The sequence below is a fragment of the Copadichromis virginalis genome, linkage group LG22, assembly GCF_057382275.1.
Source record: "Copadichromis virginalis isolate Kocher_CV1m ecotype Utaka linkage group LG22, C_Virginalis_male_GT1.1, whole genome shotgun sequence".
Taxonomy (NCBI): domain Eukaryota; kingdom Metazoa; phylum Chordata; class Actinopteri; order Cichliformes; family Cichlidae; genus Copadichromis; species Copadichromis virginalis.
In genome coordinates, this window is record NC_140638.1 from 32,562,136 (window position 1) to 32,584,176 (window position 22,041).

The window sequence follows — 22,041 nt, forward strand, 5'->3', positions numbered from 1 at the left end:
GTTGTGGAGGGCCGTATCAATAAGCTTATAAAGAGATGTGCAGCCCTTCACACTAGTCCCAGTTTCTCATGTGGTCCCCTTGGTAAAATGAACTGCCCACCCGTGTTCTAACTTGAGATTATGAGCAGTTCTCTTTTGGCGATTTATCAGCAGAGACGGGATGACGGCTCTGGGGCTCTGGAGATGAAGCAGGCTCACTTCAGGGGGTACCGACAGGTAAAAATTAACCCCAAACTGTCATCTTGACGTACTACCCCATCTTTCTCGCTGTACTGCTGAGAAGGATAAATCTTGGCACCATGTATAAGATCAGTCAACCTGACAGGCTTAGAAAAGATTTTGTAAGAAATGACCCCTGTTCGATTGACTCTTGGTTAGTTTTAGGAGAAGACTGTGCTCTGTGTAAAGTATCCAACGTGGCGTCACTTATTGAATTTGGATAAGCATTCTGAAACTTTGACAACCATGGAAAAACACGAATAAATAAATAAATAAAAACGTATGTAAAAAGTGTAATACAATGTGCAGATAACATACGTATGATATCAACAACTTACATGTATTGTAACATGCATAATATAATGTAGCATATGCATAACGTCAAACGCATACATGTAACACAACCTACTTAATATATCTAACATATATGTAAGGTAACGTACACGTAACATCAGCGACGTAGACGTGATTTTGCTGTTCGAGATCAGCTTCTAAACGTAATTACATTTATATGTTTTAAGGATTTGAATGTTATAAAATAAAAAATAATCGACGTTAATAATCCTGGTACCCTAGTTTATATATGTTTCATACATACTGATCAACACGTTTTGGGGAACTTAGGGAACAGACATTTGATTTACATAACATTTGGTAATCATCAACACAACAAACACAAAACATGATATAGAAAATGTTAAATGCAAAGTCAACAGATTTTTATTTTTATTTTCTCTCATCGATGAAACATAAACTACATAAACCAATATATAATTCATAAGAATATTTAAAGCCACAAACTAATGACATAACATGCATAATAATTATCGATTATTAGTGCATGTTATTATCAATATATACTGCTAAAAAACACTTAAACAACACAATGTAACTCCAAGTGTTCCCTTTATTATTTTGAGCAGTATATTTCTGATTATTATAACATGGTATTGTCTAACATTTGACGTTTTTGTTGCTACTTTTAGGAGCCTTGTATAGTGTTAGAAACATTGCGTGTGGGCTCTATTTAGCTGCTGGTTCCAGTAATTGTGGGGAGGACTTAAGTTTTCCTGCTACCCTGTGCAATGTGGATTTAGGTGAGATGAATTTAAGGCGATGCAGGGTTTAAACTGATATGGCAGCATTAATCGTGCCATATCAGAAATGTGCATACAAGGACATGCCCACATGCCCGTATGGGACAGAAACAGAGGATGAGGGAAGAAAAAAATGAAAGGATTAAAACCTGTGAAAGCTGCAGCATCATGCACTGAAGAACAGAGTGTGTATCAGAGATAGAAAGAAAATAGCACGGGACGGGCTCTGCCTCGTGTGCATGTGTGGAGTGGGACGAGAGCCTGCTGTGAAATTGTTGTATTTTGAGTGTGCACGTGCACACATGGACACAGTCACACTCCGGCTTTGCACAATAGCACTATCAGGCAGAGCCAACAGCCATAACCAGAGATTTACCAGCGGATTTTAAAAGGGCGAGCAGTTGTGTGTGCATGTGTGTGTGAGTTTGTGAGATGAGTGGGATTTGGTTAAGCCAAACATGAAACTATATTCCCTCAACACACCAGCCCTCCTCCTCCTCCACCTCCTCTCTGTCATTCTCTCTCCTTCTAAGTGTGTGTGTGTGTGTGTGTGTGTGTGTGTGTGTGTGTGTGTGTGTGTGTGTGTGTGTGTGTGTGTGTGTGTGTGTGTGTGTATTTGCCTCCCTCAGTCCCTTTTAGTGTTGCATAACAGCTTGATTATATAATCCCAAACATATATGCATGGCCACAAGGTTGAGCGCTAGAGGGCACGAAGCATGCAAGAGCATCGAAATGAAGTGAGGGTGACATGCAGGAGGAGGTGGAGGAGGAAAGACAGAAAAGAAAGAGGTGAAGGAGGGACACTGTGAGCATACTTCCCATCTGGATTAGATCCCACATTTACTCCTGTAAATCCCTTCATGTTGATGTAAGCTCTCACTACATGTTGGCAGAGGAGCCGCCATGTTTTAAATCATTCATTTCTTTAATTAGTACAAGGTGACATGCAAAGGATTGTGTAACAGCCAAATGATGCAATAACCTGTTACAGCATCCTTCAAAATAAAACAACCCTTCAATCACTGACCGTGCCCGTGGAACAGATATAGGATTTATTTGTCCAATACCGAAATTTGTTGATTTAAAAATATGATATTTTGATAGATCAGTCGATATTTTATTATATTCCTCAGATGTAGTTTGATTAAATCATAACTAATTTTCTTTTTTTTACATTTTCATATATCAGCTGTTATAAATGATACCATTTATTGACTTATAACATCAGCTGGGCTCTAGTTTCAAGTGATTCATTTTTCAGTGTTGGGTGTAATGCATTACTGTAATCACATTGCATTTTTCAGTTGCACAGTAATGTGTTAATTACATTACAGTTATGTCGTTACTTGTGATACAAAGTTTCTTCAGTTATCTGTGCAGCTCAAAAGTTTGGGTTTGGTTTTTTTTTCTTTTTTTTTGGGGGGGGGGGGGGGGGGGGGCTTATTTGGACATTTTACAGAGTGGCCATCTTTTGATCTGCTGAGCAACTGAGATGCAGGAGCGAATGTGGCAAAGTTGAAATCCTGTGTGAGCAGTTAATGGGGTAGCATGCCTTCAGATATTTGCATCTGAAGCTGACACATTCAGATACCATCAGATTATTAGAGAGGGGTGAGTAAGATGGCCCAGTATGCCCATGTGTCCTGGAGACAGGATCTATAGCAACACACATTATAATTTGAGGACTTACGTTACTGGTAGAGTAGCCAAAAATTAGACTCAAGTAACAATAGCACTACCTCAACTCAGTTTTACTCAAGCAAAAGTAAAAAGTAGCCAAGAAATTACTCGAGTAGCAAAGTATTTAGTAAAAAATGCCACTTGAGTACTGAGTAACTGATCATAACGTCTGATTTAATGTTTAAAAATGAGATAATCAGACAGACAAAAACAAAGTTTAGCGCCAATTTTGGTATTTTAAAGACTGAAAAACAAAACCATGATTACAAAATAATAAATCTAAGCAGAAGAAACACTTTTCCACATCATTATTAAACTAATATTTCGAGTACATATACATTACCTACCAGTTCTACTCTACATCTCCAAATGGCACAACAGGTTCAGTGGCTAGAATAACATAAAAACAACAAACCTCATGTTCAAACAAGAAGTCTCACTTTAAGATAAACTGTAGGTTTGTGTCTGTCGCATGCAGTTTTGGTTAAAACACGTTTTTTTTATTCATTCACTGAAGTTACTCACACTAAGTAGAGTATCCAGAATTTTTTCTCAAGTAAGAGTAGCGATACTTTTTTCTAAAAGGTTAGTCAGGTGATTGTAACTGATTACATGTAATTAGTTACTACCCACCTCTGCTGGCCACTCACAGAAAGCCAAAGCCTAATATTCAAGCTTCTTGTTACCTCTGATAAAAACTGAAACAGAACAATGTCTCTGTAGCTGCTACAACTTTTCACATCCGATGCACTGCTGGTGCAGTTTTTCCACCACTTATCCTGCTTTTTGTATGGTTAAGAAATGACATCATTAATAAACGATGAAGGGTTTCTTTACTCCTATGAGGACATTTTACTAAACCTTTTAATCTGCACCACAGTGCAGAAGGGAAGGGTTCACAGAACTATTCTAAACTAAAATGCTCCCTGAAAATACAAAAACTGTGGAGGATGAGAAACATCAGTCAGACAGTTGTTTCAAACCTGGAACCATCGACCTCTCTGACACAGAAACATGAGACAAAAGGGAGAGACTGGCAGAAAACAACCACAGAACTCGAGTGTTGGGTTACATTAAAGTCATCGCTAGAAAATCTCAGTGAATCACACAAAAAAAAAAAAAAAAAACAAAGCACAACAGCGCTTCAGTAAAATTGGCGTTCTCAGGGAAAACCAAGAGCAGCAGCTTAAACTGAGTTGACAGTATGAGAACATTTTAGAGTGTGAGCTTTTGGGAGGCCGCGAGTGTTTTTACAAAGCTCCTCTGAGGGAGAAAGATAATCAAAATGGAAAGACATGGTTAGTGGTATGAATAAGGTTTGAGACAAGGACTAAATGGAAATTTAACTGCAAAGTAAAAGGCAAACAGGGAACAGTGGGGAGCTACAGTAGGAGAGGAAGGAAAAGACGATGTAAAGTTAATGTGTGTCCCTGAGCACAGCTGATGTTATTACCAGCATTATTAAGCTGGCAGTAAACGTCACAGCTAAAAGGCATCCCTCAAGCTGCCAAAACGCACACACAGGACTGTGACTCAGTAACGGCTTTTGCCTCATCTCCAAACCTTTCGCTATCGCTCCGATTCAATTTATTCGTCGCCACCTTTTCTCTAAACCTCCATCCATGCTCCCATCTCTCGTCATCCTCTCAAGGCTCTTATCATTTCCAAACTCTTTCCAATTTCACGTGCCATCCTGCCTCGGCCTGAAGAAAATGAAGCATTTTTCCTTCCCTTCTTTCATCCTTGACTGATAGCATTTTAATGAATACAAACATCTAACGCATTAAATTAAATGTCAGCACTTTACCCACACACACTGTTAATACTGTAGATCTGTGTCTGTGAAACTACCATAAAACATTTCATGTCCAACACACTGTATATAAAGGATGGAAGTGCAACTAATGCGACACTCGCTGATTTCTACACTCTCCATTGTGAAGACAGTGTTAGCGATTTGGCTGCTGCAATTCTGGCTCTTTGGAAGCAGAAGTGACCATATTTAGATAAGGTGCTCGATTTTCAGCTACCAAGCTAGCTAGCATTACTGGCTAACAATCCCATTATGTGTTATTGTCGGTGGCCATTTTGTTTATTATTATTATTCCTCTGCTAACTAGTTTCACACCAGTTGCCATTCGTGCACTGCGTGCTTTTCTTCAGATTTGTGAAATTTTGTACAGTTCCTGAAATATTCTACTTTTTCTGTCGGTAGGTTGACATTGACTTTGAATAGAGAGACCAGCCTCTCTCAATTTTCTGCTGTGGGAGTAAATTGGGCCGATGTTCTCCCACACTGCTGACCCTACAGACACCGATGTCACACATCTTTTTTATTTTTCACTGTACTTTCTACTTTTTCTGTTATTTTTACTCAAATCTACAACCCTACAACCATTATTTTAGCCTCAAAATGTAGCTACAGTTGCCTTCTTTCACACAAACACTTCCTCAGAAATGTATACTTTTTGAACAGAGCCATTTGTTTCAGAGGAATACCATCCTGTGCTCCCATTCACTCCCTGTTTAATTTTTCCAACCAGTTTTGGAGAGAAAGAAAATAAACTCAGTTTTGAAGTTGCGCTCCTGACCTCAACTGAAGCACTAGACACACCAAAATCCACAGATGTGTAGAGCATCTTGTCAGGATGCTCACACCTTTTAAAACCCACCAGAATCACGTTCTGTTTGTAATAGGAGTGGAAAGCGCTTTTCTCATATATAAGTATTATTTGTGGATTGGTCGGCCTGTGTCTGGCCATAGTCCTACTGATATGAGTGGCTCGGTGGGTAAACTGCTACTTCCCTTCTATTGAACTGAAGGTTGTAGATTCAAGTATAGCATGAGCTGTTTTTCTTTTACTCGACATCGCACAATGTTCAGCATTTATAAAAAAAAAAAATTAAAAAAAAAAATCATACTGCTTTTGCAATGTCAGCCATTTACATTTATTGGGTACACCTGTTCTGTTTCTCATTATGAAATTACCTTATGATTAACAGAAACACATCCAAGAAAATCACAGTCTGCAAGTAGCAACAATCCCACTGCAATTTCTCCAGCAATCGCAAATTCTAGTTAATAACCTAAATAAATATTAGAAGTTCACATAACAAACATTTCAAACTTATGAAGAAGAGCATCTGCGACTGCATATATTGAACCTTAAAGCAGATGAGCTACAGCAGCAGAAGAGCATACCAAATACCACCAGACCCAAATTTACTAAGCCTGGTCTGATGAGTCTCAATTTCTGGTGCAACATTTGAAAGAATTTGGCGTAAACAACATGGTCAGACACGTGCAATCCTTTAGGACCACAATGTACCAGATAACCAGTACAAGGCTAAACATGTCCATCACTGATGTTCGGTACTTGAAAACAGGAGTCTGTGGGGACTGTTTAGCTTTGGCTGCCAAACTCAGTCGGCTACCCAGGAATGTGAGTGCATCAGTGTTTAGTTCTTAACATCTAACACCAACTCCTATCCCATACTTGTCCCCTTTTACCACTGCAAACACTGTTATTACATACCCACAGCTTTAGGAAGTGACATGAAAGCTGCTTTCCTGAAAGGTAATACCCAGCACTCTGCACTTCAGGGGTCACAGATGAAAAAGAAGGGAAGAACAGATTAAGGACAGTTTGGAGCAGAAAACAAGAAGAGCGGAGGAGTGCAGGATGCTCTCCGTGGTCCCTCTGTTCTATCACCAGACAGAGGTAAGGGGGCTGGTTGTCATGGCAGCTGTTGTCATGGCAGCTGGACTGAGTAATAAACATAAGGAGGAAATGTCCAGCCAGCCAGTGAAGTGAAGGCGCCGTGGCAACCGCTGCCTGAAATGTGGTTTGACCTTCGCTTTAAGAAGTGGACTTGTTGTTGAAACTCAGCATTATGATGCATCAGTGTTTAAATACTTTTCTCAAATAATATTGAGACACATCTACAGGAGGCTTTTTGGTCATGTCATACACACTTTGTTTTTTTAACCATTTTGGACCAGAGTGAAATCCCACCCCCACCTAACTTTTAATCTTATATAACCTTAAGGATTCTTTTCTCCACTCCATAAAATAAATGAATGTGTAGCTATCACCAAGCTTGCCAGTATCAGATTTAATTTGGCACATCAGCCTGTAATCCAAATGTGGCTCCTTAAAACCGACAAGGTGGATGTGGCCATCTTTTATTTACAGTCTATGCCCCAGCCTCTGCGCCCTGTGTTCTACAACCAGCTGGAAACTTGTTACTTGTTCATTTTTATTGTCTTTGATAGCTGGAAACCACAAGCATGTCACTGAAAGTAACTTACCTGCAAGAGTTTATTTAATATCCAACCTTCACCATCTACTTCTAACCAATCCCTGCTCAAGCGCCCTTTTGCAGATCAGCAGGGCCGCATTAATCTTAAAATGAAATCACTTGACTAGTGACACAGTGAACCTTTTAAGCATTTAATCAGCTTCGTACTTCTGCTTAATTACAGGTGTAAAAAATAAAACAGCAATTAATAGAAACCTCCTGAAATGTGAGCAATTGAATGAAATGGATCTGTTCCACTTATCGGTGGACTATATTTGTTAAAATGCAAAAAAAAAAAGTTTATAAAATAATATAAGCCATTTAACTAAAATGCTGACTCCTAGAGAGGCTCCAATAAATGAAAAATCCCACGGGAGTGCATCTCTGGGAGGGAATCCTTGTGCACTGGCAGTGTGGTGAGCAGAGGAAGCCGTAGCGGTGCGTTACCCTCCTGTACCACGGCGTGTGGTTGTGGACCTGGTCAACAGCTCTTAAAGCTCCGATACGTCAGTCAGTCCTTTCTCATTACAATCACCTTCACACTCTCAGCTACTCGTCTCTTTGTCACCACAGTCGGTCTTTGATTCTGATGATCCATTTTCATTGCCGTTCTCCAAATCCACCTCTTTGTCTGCTGCTCTTTCCTCTTCCTGCTCTTCGTCCTTCTCTGCCGCATCCTCTGCTTCCTCCTTTCCGTCCTTTTCTCCATCACTCCGTTTCTGCCCGAGGCCCTGTTTGTCTCTGAAGACCTCCACACCTAACATTCGGAGGTAATGAAACCTCTCGTTGCGGGGGACGAATGCTCGGATGGACGTCTTTCCCCTCCAGCCACACAGCTGGATGGGACACTGAGGTTCCCCCGGGTTACTGAAAAATAAAGGACGATGGTGGGTCGCACAGTTTAACCAAACAAAAAACAGGCTGTCACTTCAAAATGCAAACATCAGAAACACTAAAAACATGTTACACGCTTACTTTGGGTTTGGGATGTACTTCAGCACAATGCTTCCCATTCCTGTGGAGAGAAAACTAAAGTTTTACAGGAAGTAGAAAGTGATACAACCTACCGTGACGTTAGGTTATACGGCAGGAAAACGTACATAAAATATGACCACTGACAGGTGACATGAGTAACACTGTGGGTGGGTGGGATATATTAGAGTGGGAGTGGGAATTTGGTCAAAGTTGATCTGTAAAAATATTTTTTTGATGAGAATTACTGATTCCATTTTCACTTTCATTCGTTGTCACTTATCTGCTGCTTCCTAACTTACATCATTTCCATTGGGAAGGGGAAAAAAATTACATCATAAAAATCATACTTAAAGGTCGACAGTAAAACCCAGTTGTGAACTCAACAGGGTCAAAATGAACCAGTGAATCACTGTTTTCCTGCTGGTGTCGCCTCCTGAATCGGCGCATGGATGGGATTCTCGAGCACGACCCTAAAACTTCAGCCACGGCGAGTGACTTAAAATGTGTCGAGGAACAAAAATAATTGCGTTCTCAGAGTGATCCGACCCACCCAAACTGAATGTCCCGTGATTTAATACGCTGACGCCATAAATGTATATCTAAGACAATTTAAAGACCAGTGTGCACCCTGGATATATTTTCCCCGAACACACACAGTTGGAGAGCATATCTATATTTGACTGTACCAATTTTCTGGGCCTGTGCATGTGCTTCATCCTCCAGCTTGCTGAGGTAGGGGTTCTCCTGGGTCAGCAGCACTTTGATGTCCTCCACACTCACCCTAATGATCCTGGAGCGTATATATGGCTGCAGAGTGTAAATACCCTGGTAGGACAGAAAGTACATGTGGCTGACAATCGGCACAAAGAAACTCTTTCCAGTTACACGCAGCATATAAAATGAATTCATTATCAACTCGTTTGAGTGTGAAATCGGCCGTCTGGCTCACTTGTTATTCGGCTACAGCTCTGCGTTGGCAACAGTAAAGACAGCAGGAAGGATTTCTTGCATATTTGAACATTAAATTAAATGTATTATAACCTCAAAGTATATTTAAGTTGATAAAATAATAGAACTATAAAGTTTTTGTGCATCACGTCACTGATGAATGACTGAACAGTCTCCAAATCATGCAGCTTTTAGTCAAGATGACAGCCAAAGAACAAATGGAAACACAGATTTATATACAGGACTGAACTGTGACTGCCTGAAAACTGTGTGTGTGTGTGTGTGTTACCTCCTGAGCCAGTCTAAAGGCACAGCCAAACTCCTCTCCTTCACTATTGCGAGACCACACCTTCACCCCTGTGTTTATGACCTGAGAGACAAAAAACAGAGTGTAATGAACCACGTCCATATAAAAACACCACACTGAAATAAACAGAAAAAAAGAGACAGGTTATTTAAATTCCAATCAGTGACTAATTATGTTTCTTGTAGCTTTCCTGGTGATGCAATTGTAATTACACTGAACTCTCTTCCTCCAGGCAACGACTGTACAAGACATCGGCACACAGCCCAGCCAGTCTCTGGGGTCCCAGCAGGTGTGGGAGCAACTGTGTCAGTGATTTGCATAGTAAAAACTCTACCACACACATGCTGTTCTTTTTATAAGGGAACTAAAGTCAATTTAATGAGACTACTAAGGTCAAGGTGATCCGCAAGGCTTCAATCATCAGGCCTAGAGACTGGTCGGCAACCCCTTGGCAACTGATTGACGAGTGGTTGCTGGAGGTTGCAAAGATGCTGGCGCACCAAAAACCTCATCATTGCTTTGATCACTAGCAGACTGCTGCTGTCACCTGTAGTTTGCATGGAAGACGCCAACTTGTATGCAAACACTCATGTTTTACTCTCAGAGGTGACGTGAAACTTGAACAAAACTGGAAACAGAAAATGTTGCCAGTGTCTAGGCTTGTTTCACCAAGGTGCAATCAGCGCTCAGGTTTTCCTGTGGTGCTGTTTACATGTCAGGATTATTTTGGTGTGAGCTGAACATTATTGGAGATGCCTGCTGTAGAAATGTTTGCCTTCTCTTGAACATAATGGAGCCAGAGGCCTGTATAGTAAAGCGAGGCTGTGAAGGTGATTCACCTCTCAGCAGGATATATCACGACCGTAACTTTATGTTCCAGATAAGAGGGCTGCAAGTACAAAATAACCATCTACTCCCTAATCGGTCCTCTAGAAAATAGTCCCCTCATTCCTGGAAGACTCCTCAGACTTCTGTGTACAGTGAGCCTAAAAGCCTAAAGACCCGATGCCAACACAGGTCCTACTTACCAATTAGAAACATGTTCTGATGTTTATTTTTTAATTTCTCAGACCATTTAGCGCCCGCTGAAAGAATGAGGCTGAATTTCTTTCAGCTGGTCTTACACACCATTACAATGCACTGAGCATCTCATTAACTCAGTGAAACACACAGCTGTAATTTTAGTCGGATACTTTGTGTCTTAATGATGGTGCTCTGAAATCTTTACATACACTTTTTCTCTTGTTGCCAGATTTAATTCCTGGTTTTAAACAGATACTTTATAATCATGCTTTTCTAGTTTTACTGACCACTCAAAGCCTTAAGTATACAAACACTAATACATGCTTTTAAAATGAAATAGGCCTACAGATTATGCATGTTTTTTTCCTACCACACATACACAAATGGCCTGGTATTTATTAGAGATGGCACGATACCACTTTTTTTATGTCCGATACCGATATCATAAATTTGGATATCTGCCGATACCGATATGAATCCGATATAGTATTTTTTAATCAACAAAACTGTTTTTTAAATATCTTGCTGCATTTTGTATAAGTTCATACTCAAGTTTAAAACAACAACTACACTAAAGCTATTCTGTTATACCTGTATGCAAAAAAAAATATTTCATAGTTCAGCAATACTGATCAATCTAATAAACTTAAACCTACACCATCCTCCCTATTCTGGTATTTTAAAGAGTACCTAGCGTAAATATTAAGCAACCTAACTAATAGGGTTCCAACTCCCAGCAACAACAAAAATAAATAAATAAAAAATAGGGAACCACCCCTCACGCTCCACCTCATGATGCTTAATCGACGTAATCAACCTTAATTTGATGCAGTGTGAAAAAAAAAAATGCACAGAGATCAATTATCTTTCAAGAAATATTAAATAGATTCAACATCTTTCTTCAACAAAATTGCAGACTGCACAGATGGTACCTTCCCAAAGGAAAAAGTACTATAGCTTACTAGGGTATATTAGACTTAACAGTTACTATATGCAGTAATTGACTTCTATTCATTTTACAATTAAAACTTTGGGTGTCAGATAATTATTTATTAAAAGCTCGACATTTTAAATGAGAATAAGAAAGAAAAGTATGTCTTTGTGCCCCGTCTTCCCTGTTCATGCCCTATCGGCCCCCCTGGCTAAACTTTGCTAGATGCGCCCCTGCACAGTTACCAGCCGTCAGCTACATAGAAAAAGATCCTGGTGTAGAAAGTAATATTAAATACATTCTAACAACAGCTTATCAAGCTTAAACGTGCTGCTGTTGTTCAGCCGCTGGTTTCCTCTTTCTGGTGCAAAGTGGGCCAAAAGCAAACTAGAGACACAGACTTGCAACAGAAAAGCCGATCAGCTGATCATTAAGCAGTTTCATGATTGAAGTAGCAGCCGGAGAGCGAGAGGCAGTCGCTCGTTAAGCTTAACGCAGGAATGCTTTACAAACATTCAGAGATGGACTTACACACTTGCTTTACTTCTCTCGGGGATAACTTTGTCGGAGATGAAATGCCGGGTTGCTAGCGAAGCTCCACATGCTATCCAGACCACCGACAGGTCCCGCATGCCACAGCCGCTCTATCACGTGATGCATACTGCTCCGACGTGCTAACGTTCTGAGGTGAGTTACGGCGTGTTGCAAGTTTTGTGAGGTGCTTTCGTGATATTTAATGGATCGGATTACATTTTTTATTTTTCTCCGATATCCGATCCAGTAATTTAGGTCAGTATCGGACCGATACCGATACGTAATATCAGATCGGTCCATCTCTAGTATTTATACAGTGCGTTTATCCATCACATACACACCAACACACCTGGATATCTGAATGACAACAATCTGGGTTTCAGCATCTTGTCCGACAACATCTAACCCGGCCTTCACGAGACACATTGACACAGCAATCAACAGACACCCTCCGCATTTTCACTGGTCATATACTGCACTACATGACAGGTTAGCTGAAGGCACTCCACACCACACACGGACTGTCATTTACTCCCACTATGTTAATGTAGACGTTTCTGCACACGATCGCTCCAGAACTGAGCAACTCGTAACACATTTAAATGGATAAACAGGAAAACAAACCAGAGGAAAAATATGAAAATTAAGATCTTGAAGTTTCCGGTTCCTTTAAGACAAAGTGACTAAAAATTGAGAAACAACAAACACCGGGGAGAACAAAGAGCCCGAGTCCCCACAATGCCACCTGTGCAGGTCCTGCAGGGTGGAGGACCAGAGGGATTTGGGAAAGGAGAGGCTCCCATCTGTTTAAGCTGCTTCCCTCACACAGAGACAAACGCACAAAAAGAACGGAAAAATAACAACAACACAACCAACCAAACAAACGAATCAATGTAAAGCCCATAAATCAGCACTTAGGTAAACATAATGCTTCTTCCTCCAGAGGATCGATACAATGTCTCCAGGACATAACTGATTATGGATTGGCTGTATCAATTTTCAAAAACACAAATGTTTCATCTTCATTATCAAACACGTGTGCCTACCTTCATGCGTTCGCTGTTATTGAGCAGGACATTACGGAGCTCTTTGGACACCATGTACAAGTTCCTCTTCTTGCCCTCATGGGTCCGAGTCAGGACGTTGAGTTTGGGGAAGTCGGGAGACAGATCATAGAAAGACCTAGAGGAAAACAGGAAACACGCATTTATGCTGCAGAAAAATGTTGAAAACACCTATTTTACATTGAAGACAAGGGTGCACTTACTGTATGGTGGTGAAGACGGGGTCATCATCACTTAAGAACACAAAGGGGTCTTCTTTATATCCAAACAGCCTCATCTTCTTTGAGGGTGGAGGCCTGAAAAAGGACAGATACAAAATGTTTACTTACATTTTAAAGAGCTTGTTTGTGGGTCCAAAACTGCTTTTGTTTTTTTTATCTGTATTTATAACCAGTTAAGAGTCATAAGTTTCCATTTATTAGTTCATGAGCTCAGTGCGACTCACCCACACATCCCCTCTGGTTTAGCACCGGCATCCTGACCCACAGAAGCTCCTTCGGGCGTCTCATCTGCCTCCTTGTCCACTTTTTCCTCTTGGCTGTTCCTCTCCACCTTCTCAGTGGAACCTTCAGGGGGGAGATGTGGAGTGTCTCCTGGTGACGGAGCCTCCTTGGAGCTGCTGGTTTGGGCAGCTGAGCTCGACAGCTTGGAGTCTTTCCTCAGCTGGAGATGGAAGAGGAGGAGAGTGAACGGACAAAGAAAAAACAGCTCCAGGTGTGGTTAATAACCTGACCAGGTGGGCGAGGTTAGGTGAGGTGAGGCACGTGGGGTGGGGGGCATCGTGTGTGAGTGTTTAAGATGAAGTACCTTAGGATATCTTTTGTTCCAAGGCATCGGGGCTTTCTTCACCAGCACAGCCACAAAGAAACCTCCAGTGTTCTGGTGATGTGGCAGAATCCTCATACTGCCATAAAACACACACACAGAAAAAAATTAATTTAAAATAAATAAATAAATCACAGCTTGGGGTTTGATAGAGCCCCTGCTGTGAAGACAGCATGTGGGAAAAGAAAAAGCGCCTTAATCAACATGTGACAACAGCTCCCTCTGCTGCCAATATCAAGTCATTGTGAGCACTGACGCTTAAACATGACATCATCCTCCGTAATGTGAGGTTGGCAGGTGCGCCTGCATCTACTGCACACTGGATGTAAGTTCAAAAAGCACAGTTTACGGTGGTGAGAGGTGACGGTGTAGGATGCGCTCTACTGTACTCCAATTCTGTAAAATGAAATTCTGTATTTTAACGATTCTTGAAAGAAATCAGCCAAAACAAAGCAGGCTAACAGAAACGTTTTAAGGACACTTGTCATGCCAAGATTGAACACTTTAATAAGCTATTTCACACTATTTTTAAGAGAACACCTTCAATTCTAAAACGCATTAGCATGGACCTGCATCTGTTTGTCTGGGACTGCTCACTTACCATCTCTCCAGATGAAAGCTTGCCAGTTTCTCTGAGTCTTTTTGCGGGAACATGGTGGGTCGGATCTGCGTATGACGACTACTCGGGACCTCAGACCAGTCCGTGTACCACTGGCCTTCTTTAGTCATCAGCTACAAAGAAACAGAAATAGTCTGGATACAGATCTACAATTCAAAAGTAACGACTGGCATTAAATAAATAAATAAATAAATAAAATAAAATCCAGTACCTTCCAGGAAGTGACCCCAGGCATCCACTTCAGCCCCGGCAGGTCAGCTGAGCAGTCAGCCAGCTCCAACGCTCCTGGTAACATGAAGCAAGAGAGCAGCCAGTCTTTATAAGATATGACATTTACACATAACTTTCATAAAACAAAGTGAAATATTTAGCCTGTTGAAAATTGAAGAGCTGAGGTGTAGCTGCTGACACTGACAGATCATTTCCTGTGGATCTGACGTGGATGAACTTTAGGGAATGTCCACGCTCATGTATCATCTCAGGTTATGACAGCATAATTACACATTACCATGTCCAACACACAACTGAATGCAAGGTATCCTGTCATGTCAGACTGAATGCAAGAGAAAAACGGTAGTTTGATTACAGACTTTATTAAATGATGGACAAGCCACGGTGAAAAATTTGGTTTGTGGAACTGCGAGTTTGCCACTAAACCATCCCATCTTGGTGTTTGGATGGAGATGATCTGACTATGAATTGCTCTTACAGTAGCAACCACAGATGCCACCAGAACTGATATCTCGAACAGCCACTTGTCAATAACAAGGTAAACATAGTCTAAATGATCTCCTGCTCTTAATCTAAATTTGTCAAGTAAACTTTTTCATCTCTGCTATATACAGTACAGTATATAGAGAGCCGAGACGACAAGGCTTCAGCTGCATTCAGTGGAAAAGAACAAGAAATATAGGAAGAGTAAGAATAAATATACACTTTAGGACTAAGATAAGGAGAGTAAATATACACTTTGAGGTAAAAAGGCTTAATAACAGTCTAAAATTTACAACTGAAATTTAAAGTGACCTTGAAGTGGTTTAAAATGACCAACATAGCAGCTTTACAGTTTACAGTATGAATAAATAAAAGAATTCCTCGGTCGGGAAACCAAATAAAACATCTACGCCGTAGAAAAAAGAAAGAAAAAAAAAAAAGAAAAAACACTATTTTGCTGGAGCGCTATCAGCCGCTGCCTGCTCATGGCACCGCCGAAAGTACCATTTGACTTTAATTTACAAGATTCAGTTTAGAAAAAGAAATTAAAAGAAAAAAGGGGGGGGGGCACACTGGATTTACAAAAATGAAAAATGTGCCACCTTAAACTTGGTCAAAATTGTCAATGCTTTCTAATATTCAAGGAAATCTTAGAGATAACTTTGCAAGAGGGACTGTAGTCTAAATCTGACTGTGTGTGTGAGCGGCTGACTTGGGTTTCAGTGTCTAAACACAATTTACGATGAATATTTGTCAATTTTTCTGTCACAAACCTAAGTACAAGTCATTGAGCCTCATTTACTATAAAAGTGTGTAAACAAATGTCTGTATCCACCCAAATTATATCATCACCAATTTCTCTTCTTCACCTGGATGTAAACGTGTTTCCTTAGTACGCAAATTGTATGAAGATCCACAAGGTTGTTGTTTCATATCGACTCAAATTTTGTGCACGAACTCATTTTTTGTCCACAGTAAGAACGATTCCACACAAATATTAGTAAATGAGGCCATTGTTTTATTATCAAACCCTGCTCCACAGCAACAGGAGTTCAAAGTAAGAAGCATGAAACAGCTAAAACATTAATATGAATGCTGACCTCTTACTGTGTGACCCAGAATGTGTGTTTGTTACCTTCACTTTTCTCCAGCAGTGCTGCTATGACAGCCTCGTCCTCTATGGGGTTGAGTGAACAGGTGGAGTAGACCATCCTCCCTCCCACAGCCAGCTGTTCCACACCACGCACAGCGATACGCAGCTGGAGCCTGGTGAAAACACACGTGTGCGCTCTGTAATCCTGCCAACGTTTTAAATTAAGACCAAAAGCGACACACTCCATTCCCTTGCTGTTTAGTCAATTTGGTGTACCACACGACTGCATTCCTGTGTTGTAGCTTAGGTGTGAGCGCGCACTCTCCTCCACTCACCCGTGGAGATGCAGGCTGTTGCTGGTCGTCCATTTCTTCCACACGTCTATGTTCTTCCTCATGGTGCCATCCCCACTGCAGAGCACAGAGCAGCAACAGTCAGAACACCCACCTCGTCTTGGCCCGAGGCGGTGAAACCTCCACGGAGCCTTTTTTCAACTTGTCATGGGGCAAATAAAATGTCTGCGAAGCACAAACGGTCTGCTTCTGTCTTCATTACTGCTTTTCCTCCCCTCCACGCCTCTCCCCTCCCTATGTTGTTTTTGGCAGGAGACTCCTGGCTTCAGCACTACAGCTGCCCAAACTCAGGCAGCATTTGCAAACCGGGGCAGTTCTGCTTTGGCCACAAAATGATGCTAAATTTCGAGAGATGAAAGATGTGGACAAATGTTTTACCACCCTACTGAAACCTGAAGGTCGCAAAGACACTAACAGCAACGTATGAGGACGGTGCATTTGATGGAGAGTGTGGTACGTCATCTACATCTGCCTCATAAAATCTGCTTTCCTGTCAAACACCCACACATAAATCAGAGCTTACTGATCATTCACTGTTTTAGCAGCTTCATAACCCCAACTCTCTGCATGAGCGATGCAGACATGTAGCGGATACGTCTGCTGACCTGCAGGGCACATCACACAGGATGCGGTCATAGAAGAGGACGTCCTTCTTGCCATTGGAGTTGATCTCCAGGGTGGGGATGCAGGAGGCGTCGTGGTTCACCACCATGATACAGGGGCTGTTGAGCCGCTTGGCTTGGTGCACGAGCAAGTAGCACCGCTTATTGTCCACGTCATTTGCAATGACAAAGCCCTCTGAAAGGTGGAGATCAGGTTTGAACTTATATACACTATTAATGCAAGAGAATCTTGGTTTTTTTTTTTTTTCAATTTAAAGACAAAACATGGATTTCTTCCAGTTTTCCTACCTGGAAACGGCACATCCATGTCAGCATGAAGCATCTCGATCAGCTGGGCTGTCTTCGACCCTGGAGCTGCACACATGTCCAGGATCTGCATAGAAACTCTTTTTAAACTTTGATGCCACTTTATTGTTACCAACACAGACTCCTGTGGGAGGACAATAAGTTCACGGTCGCTGAAGGACATTTGGCAGAGTGTAGTCTCTGCTAATCAGTTGTTCCTGTCCTGTGTTTTCCCATCTGACTGGCTCCCTAGCAAAACTGCTTTTGTGGCAGAACTCAACACAGACTTCAGCTGCCTCGTCCCACAGAGGAACCGACTCCAACTCAGTTGTCTTGCTTTTCTGCTGGTAACAGTCAGCCTTCTACTCTGGAGATCCCCTGTGAGCAAGAGGACCAATGTAACCAGAACCCGGAGTGGGTGGAGAACTGGTTCGTGTGCCGACACACTGAGCTAATCGAGACTGTGGAACAAGGACAGAACAGCTCGATCTGACTGAGGATGAGAAATAGCTAACTATGTTGCAGTTATCGTAACACAAATTAACTGGGATATAAAATATTTGACAGGAATAAACTCTGTCCTTCATCTCAGGACTTCACACCTCTCACCTCCCAGCCATCACACACACCCCCGGCTTCTGTGGACTCCAACATACACACCCCTCCCCCAAAATCCACTCTTTCTATCTCAGCACTTCAAGTGAGGAACGAGCTTCGCAAGATCAAGGTGCAGAAGGCTGCAGGTCCAGATGGCGTCAGCTCCAGGCTCCTGAGATGCTGCGCAGATGAACTGTGTGGCATCCTAGGATATCAGTTCAACCTGAGCCTGTCACTGGGGAAAGTACCACAGCTGTGGAAGACCTCCTGTGTGGTACCGGTACCAAAGACCTCCCATCCCAAGGACCTCAGCAGCTACAGGCCGGTATCCCTGACATCGCATCTGATGAAGACCCACGAGAGGTTGGTTCTGAACCATCTGCGCCCCCTGGTGAGGTCTTCATTGGATCCGCTGCAGTTTGCTTACCAGCCTGGCATCGGGGTGGAGGACGCCATCATCTACCTCCTGCACCGAGCTCTGACTCACCTGGAGAAGCCTGGAAGCACTGTGAGGATTATGTTCTTTGATTTCTCCAGTGCTTTCAACACCATCCAGCCACGACTTCTGAGGGACAAGCTGGAGATATCGGGAGTGGACCACCACATGTCCCAGTGGATACTGGACTACCTCACAGAACGTCCACAGTATGTGAGGACACAGGGCTGTATCTCTGACACGCTGGTCTGCAGTACGGGGGCCCCACAGGGAACTGTGCTGGCACCGTTCCTCTTCACCCTCTACACTGCAGACTTCTCCATCAACTCCCCACGCTGCCACCTACAGAAGTTCTCTGACGACTCTGCCATAGTCGCCTCATCACAGGTGAGGACGACTCAGAGCACAGACAGTGGACTCTGGACTTTGTTGACTGGTGTCAGCAGAACCACCTGCTGATCAACGCCGGGAAAACCAAGGAGTTGGTGGTGGACTTCCGGAGACGCAGACCCACCACACTGACAGCGGTGAACATCCAGGGAGTGGACATTGAGATAGTGGACTCTTATAGGTACCCGGGTGTTCACCTGAATAATAAACTGGACTGGAGCCACAACACTGATGCTCTTTACAGGAAGGGTCAGAGCAGACTCCACCTGCTGAGGCGGCTGAGGTCATTTGGAGTCCAGGGAGCGCTTTTAAAGACCTTCTATGACTCTGTGATGGCATCTATCATTTTTTTACAGTGTTGTACGTTGGAGCAGCAGTTTATCGGCAGCTGAGAGGAAGAGGTTGGATAAACTCATCAGGAAGGCCAGCTCTGTTCTGGGATGCACCCTAGACCCAGTGCAGGTGGTGGGAGACAGAAGGACTCTGGCCAAAATAACATCTGATGGACAGAGTCTCCAACCCCATGCATGTAAATGTTGCTGAACTGCAGAGCTCCTTCAGTGACAGACTGCTGCATCCTCGATGCATGAAGGAGCGTTTCTGCAGGTCCTTCCTCCCTGCAGCTGTCAGACTGCACAATCAGAACTGCTCCCAACAAACACAGATGTTTACATCTCCGCTATAACTGCAATAAGTTAATTAACTGATTCGCACTACAACCTGCTTTGCCTCTTATCTGTAGTTATTTTTATTTAATTTATATATAATTGTATATAGTAACCACTGTCCTTGATGTAAATATGTAAGAAAAATTGTGTATGTTTCTGTTCCATGTCCTGTGTACTGTTTGTTTGTATATGTGTCTTTTTGGCTGCTGTTACAACCAAATTTCCCCTTGTGGGACAATTAATTAAAGGATTATTCTAAACTCGTAAGGACCTAAGATTTTATTTATGAAACCATGTTCATCTGATTTATGCACACACCCCTCACCAGCACAGAGGGTAAATTTGCACACGAGTTTAAAACAGAGAAAAAGTTCAACTGCATTAAGTATAATAAAACTGTGCTTTTACCTTGTGATGGGGCTCAATCTTCAGAAGTAGAGGAGGGATCATGCTGACAGCTTCTTGTCGGCTGATGTTGCCCTGCGAGGACAAACAAAAGGAATGTCAGTCTCTCCGCTTCTTTACCAACTTCCTGACATGTTTTGGGGTTTTTTAACCCCCTTCCACTGGTAACACAAATGTGATCTTTGGGATTGTGACTGACTCACCGACTCTGTCTCGCTGACCAAAAACTGGTGGAACTTCTCCAGCAGGGGAGACTTCCTTATGATCTTCCTGCTCATGTTGGTGTGCCAGGCCTGCTCATCAGGGTACCTGAAGAGGACAGTCCACAATCTGGTTTTAATTTGAATCAGTGCATCTTTTTAGTCTTGGGGAAAACATGATATATTACCAGCTGAGAGGCTGCGGAGCTTCGATCTTCTGACCATCGATTTCCAGCTCCTGAATATCCTTGAAATATTTTTCCTTCAGACAATGAAGGATCTCCTTGGCATGGCTGGAAAAGGAAATTAGTAGCATTTACATTAGGGATCTAATATTTCTCCTTATGAATGTAATTAATGATTAAGCATTTTCACCTTGTAATTAAAAGTGGAATTTCCATGAAAAAGTTCAGAACAACCTACAAAGGGGCACATACGTTCCAATGACAACCTCCTACATGGCGTTAAGCATGAGCCCAAGTTGTAGATCTGTCCAGCTCACCTCTTGTATCCAGTGATGCGGATGGTTGCTGGCAGAGGTTCCCTCATTGCTTCCATGAACTGTTCAAACTCCCCCTCAGGTACCAGACCTAGCTCCTTATAGTAGTTCTCAAACAGCTTGTTCTCCTTGATAATGTCAGCATACCCAGCTCCCCAACCCTGGGACAAACAAATATGTTCATGCAAACTAACAGGAGACAAAATTGCTACACTGAATGTCGTTTGATAAAATCAAATTTAAACTTTACTTGCTTATGAGTAACAGCCTGAACAACATACCATACGATCTGTTACATTTAACTCTGGTGTCGTGCTGAATTTGGCCTATAGTACAACAAGCTGTTCACATATATAAAGATATACAGATCTTTGTTCAAAAAAAAAAAGGGGGGGGGGGGGGGGGGGGAATGGTGGTCACACATGGCTTTGAAAACAGCACGGTAACCAGCAGCAGTTTATATCTGCTACTTTCAGTAAAGGTAACAGATATAAATTATCCCTGCAGTCGCTTCCTTTCTGCAGTTACTTTATTTAAACATTCATGTGCGGCGTGGCTAAACACAAACACTAGCTAGTTTGTCTGGAGCAGGAGTTTTACTTACAGCGGTGTCTCTGTTGTCCCTGCCAGCATTCTGGTTTTTCTGCCGCTGTCTGCTTCTTTTCCCCATGTTGGAATAGCAGACAACTCTGGAGAAAAGTCTGCGGAACAACGTGGTGACTGGACGCGAGCAAAACAGAGCTGTTGCTCAGCTAAAGTGTAAACGTGCAAGGCGCCTGATGATGGACAGGCTGTGTATCCACGGAACGTGCTGCTCTGACGCACGTGAATGAGGACCCCTTGAGGTGGCCGCAAAATCTGCCTGAAAGAAAGCAGAAACGCTTCAACGAGCCGGTGTTGTGCCAAAAAGTGATTGTCTGCCAAAAACTGATTTCCGGTATTTGCCAAAAACTGATTGCTCGTATTTAAACTGCTATAAGTAACTTGTTGGGCTATAATATGTGAAACATATGTCAAATGCATCCCTCATGGATGACATAAAGTCATCTTGAGCCACAAACAACATTCGTGTAACAAGGTAGAAGCCGCAATCAGTTTTTGGCAGTGACTTTTATATAACCTTTATTTATCCAGTTTAAAAAAATCTCATTAACATTAAAAATGTCTTTTGTAAGAGTAAGTTGGCCAAGAGGACAGCAGAAATGGCAGCAAATATTACAATATTTCTGTAAAAATATTTTAAGTGGGGATAAA

At 42.1% G+C, this 22,041-nt stretch overlaps 1 protein-coding gene across 1 annotated transcript; it reads right to left on the bottom strand.

Moving 5' to 3' along the window:
• Positions 1–7,436: 7,436 nt before the first annotated feature.
• Positions 7,437–21,615, bottom strand: nsun2 (NOP2/Sun RNA methyltransferase 2). The gene is made up of 19 exons (XM_085446011.1): positions 21,392–21,615; positions 20,791–20,948; positions 20,477–20,581; positions 20,292–20,397; positions 20,092–20,163; positions 17,596–17,680; positions 17,290–17,482; positions 16,667–16,741; positions 16,374–16,504; positions 14,736–14,809; positions 14,507–14,637; positions 13,888–13,984; positions 13,526–13,743; positions 13,284–13,376; positions 13,063–13,198; positions 9,511–9,591; positions 8,960–9,098; positions 8,274–8,313; positions 7,437–8,165 (listed from the first exon to the last, which is right to left on the bottom strand). The coding sequence occupies exons 1-19, from the start codon at positions 21,455–21,457 to the stop codon at positions 7,844–7,846; spliced, it is 2,322 nt and encodes a 773-aa protein (XP_085302137.1). The 5' UTR covers positions 21,458–21,615; the 3' UTR covers positions 7,437–7,843.
• Positions 21,616–22,041: the final 426 nt, after the last annotated feature.

Excerpts from the sequence above, each read along its gene's own strand:
- nsun2 (XM_085446011.1), bottom strand. The coding sequence starts at position 21,457 with ATGGGGAAAAGAAGCAGACAGCGGCAGAAAAACCAGAATGCTGGCAGG. Across the intron at positions 17,681-20,091 it reads AGATTGAGCCCCATCACAAG|ATCCTGGACATGTGTGCAGC; the intron begins GTAAAAGCACAG and ends GTTTCTATGCAG. Across the intron at positions 13,985-14,506 it reads AGCTTTCATCTGGAGAGATG|TATGAGGATTCTGCCACATC; the intron begins GTAAGTGAGCAG and ends GTTTTATGGCAG.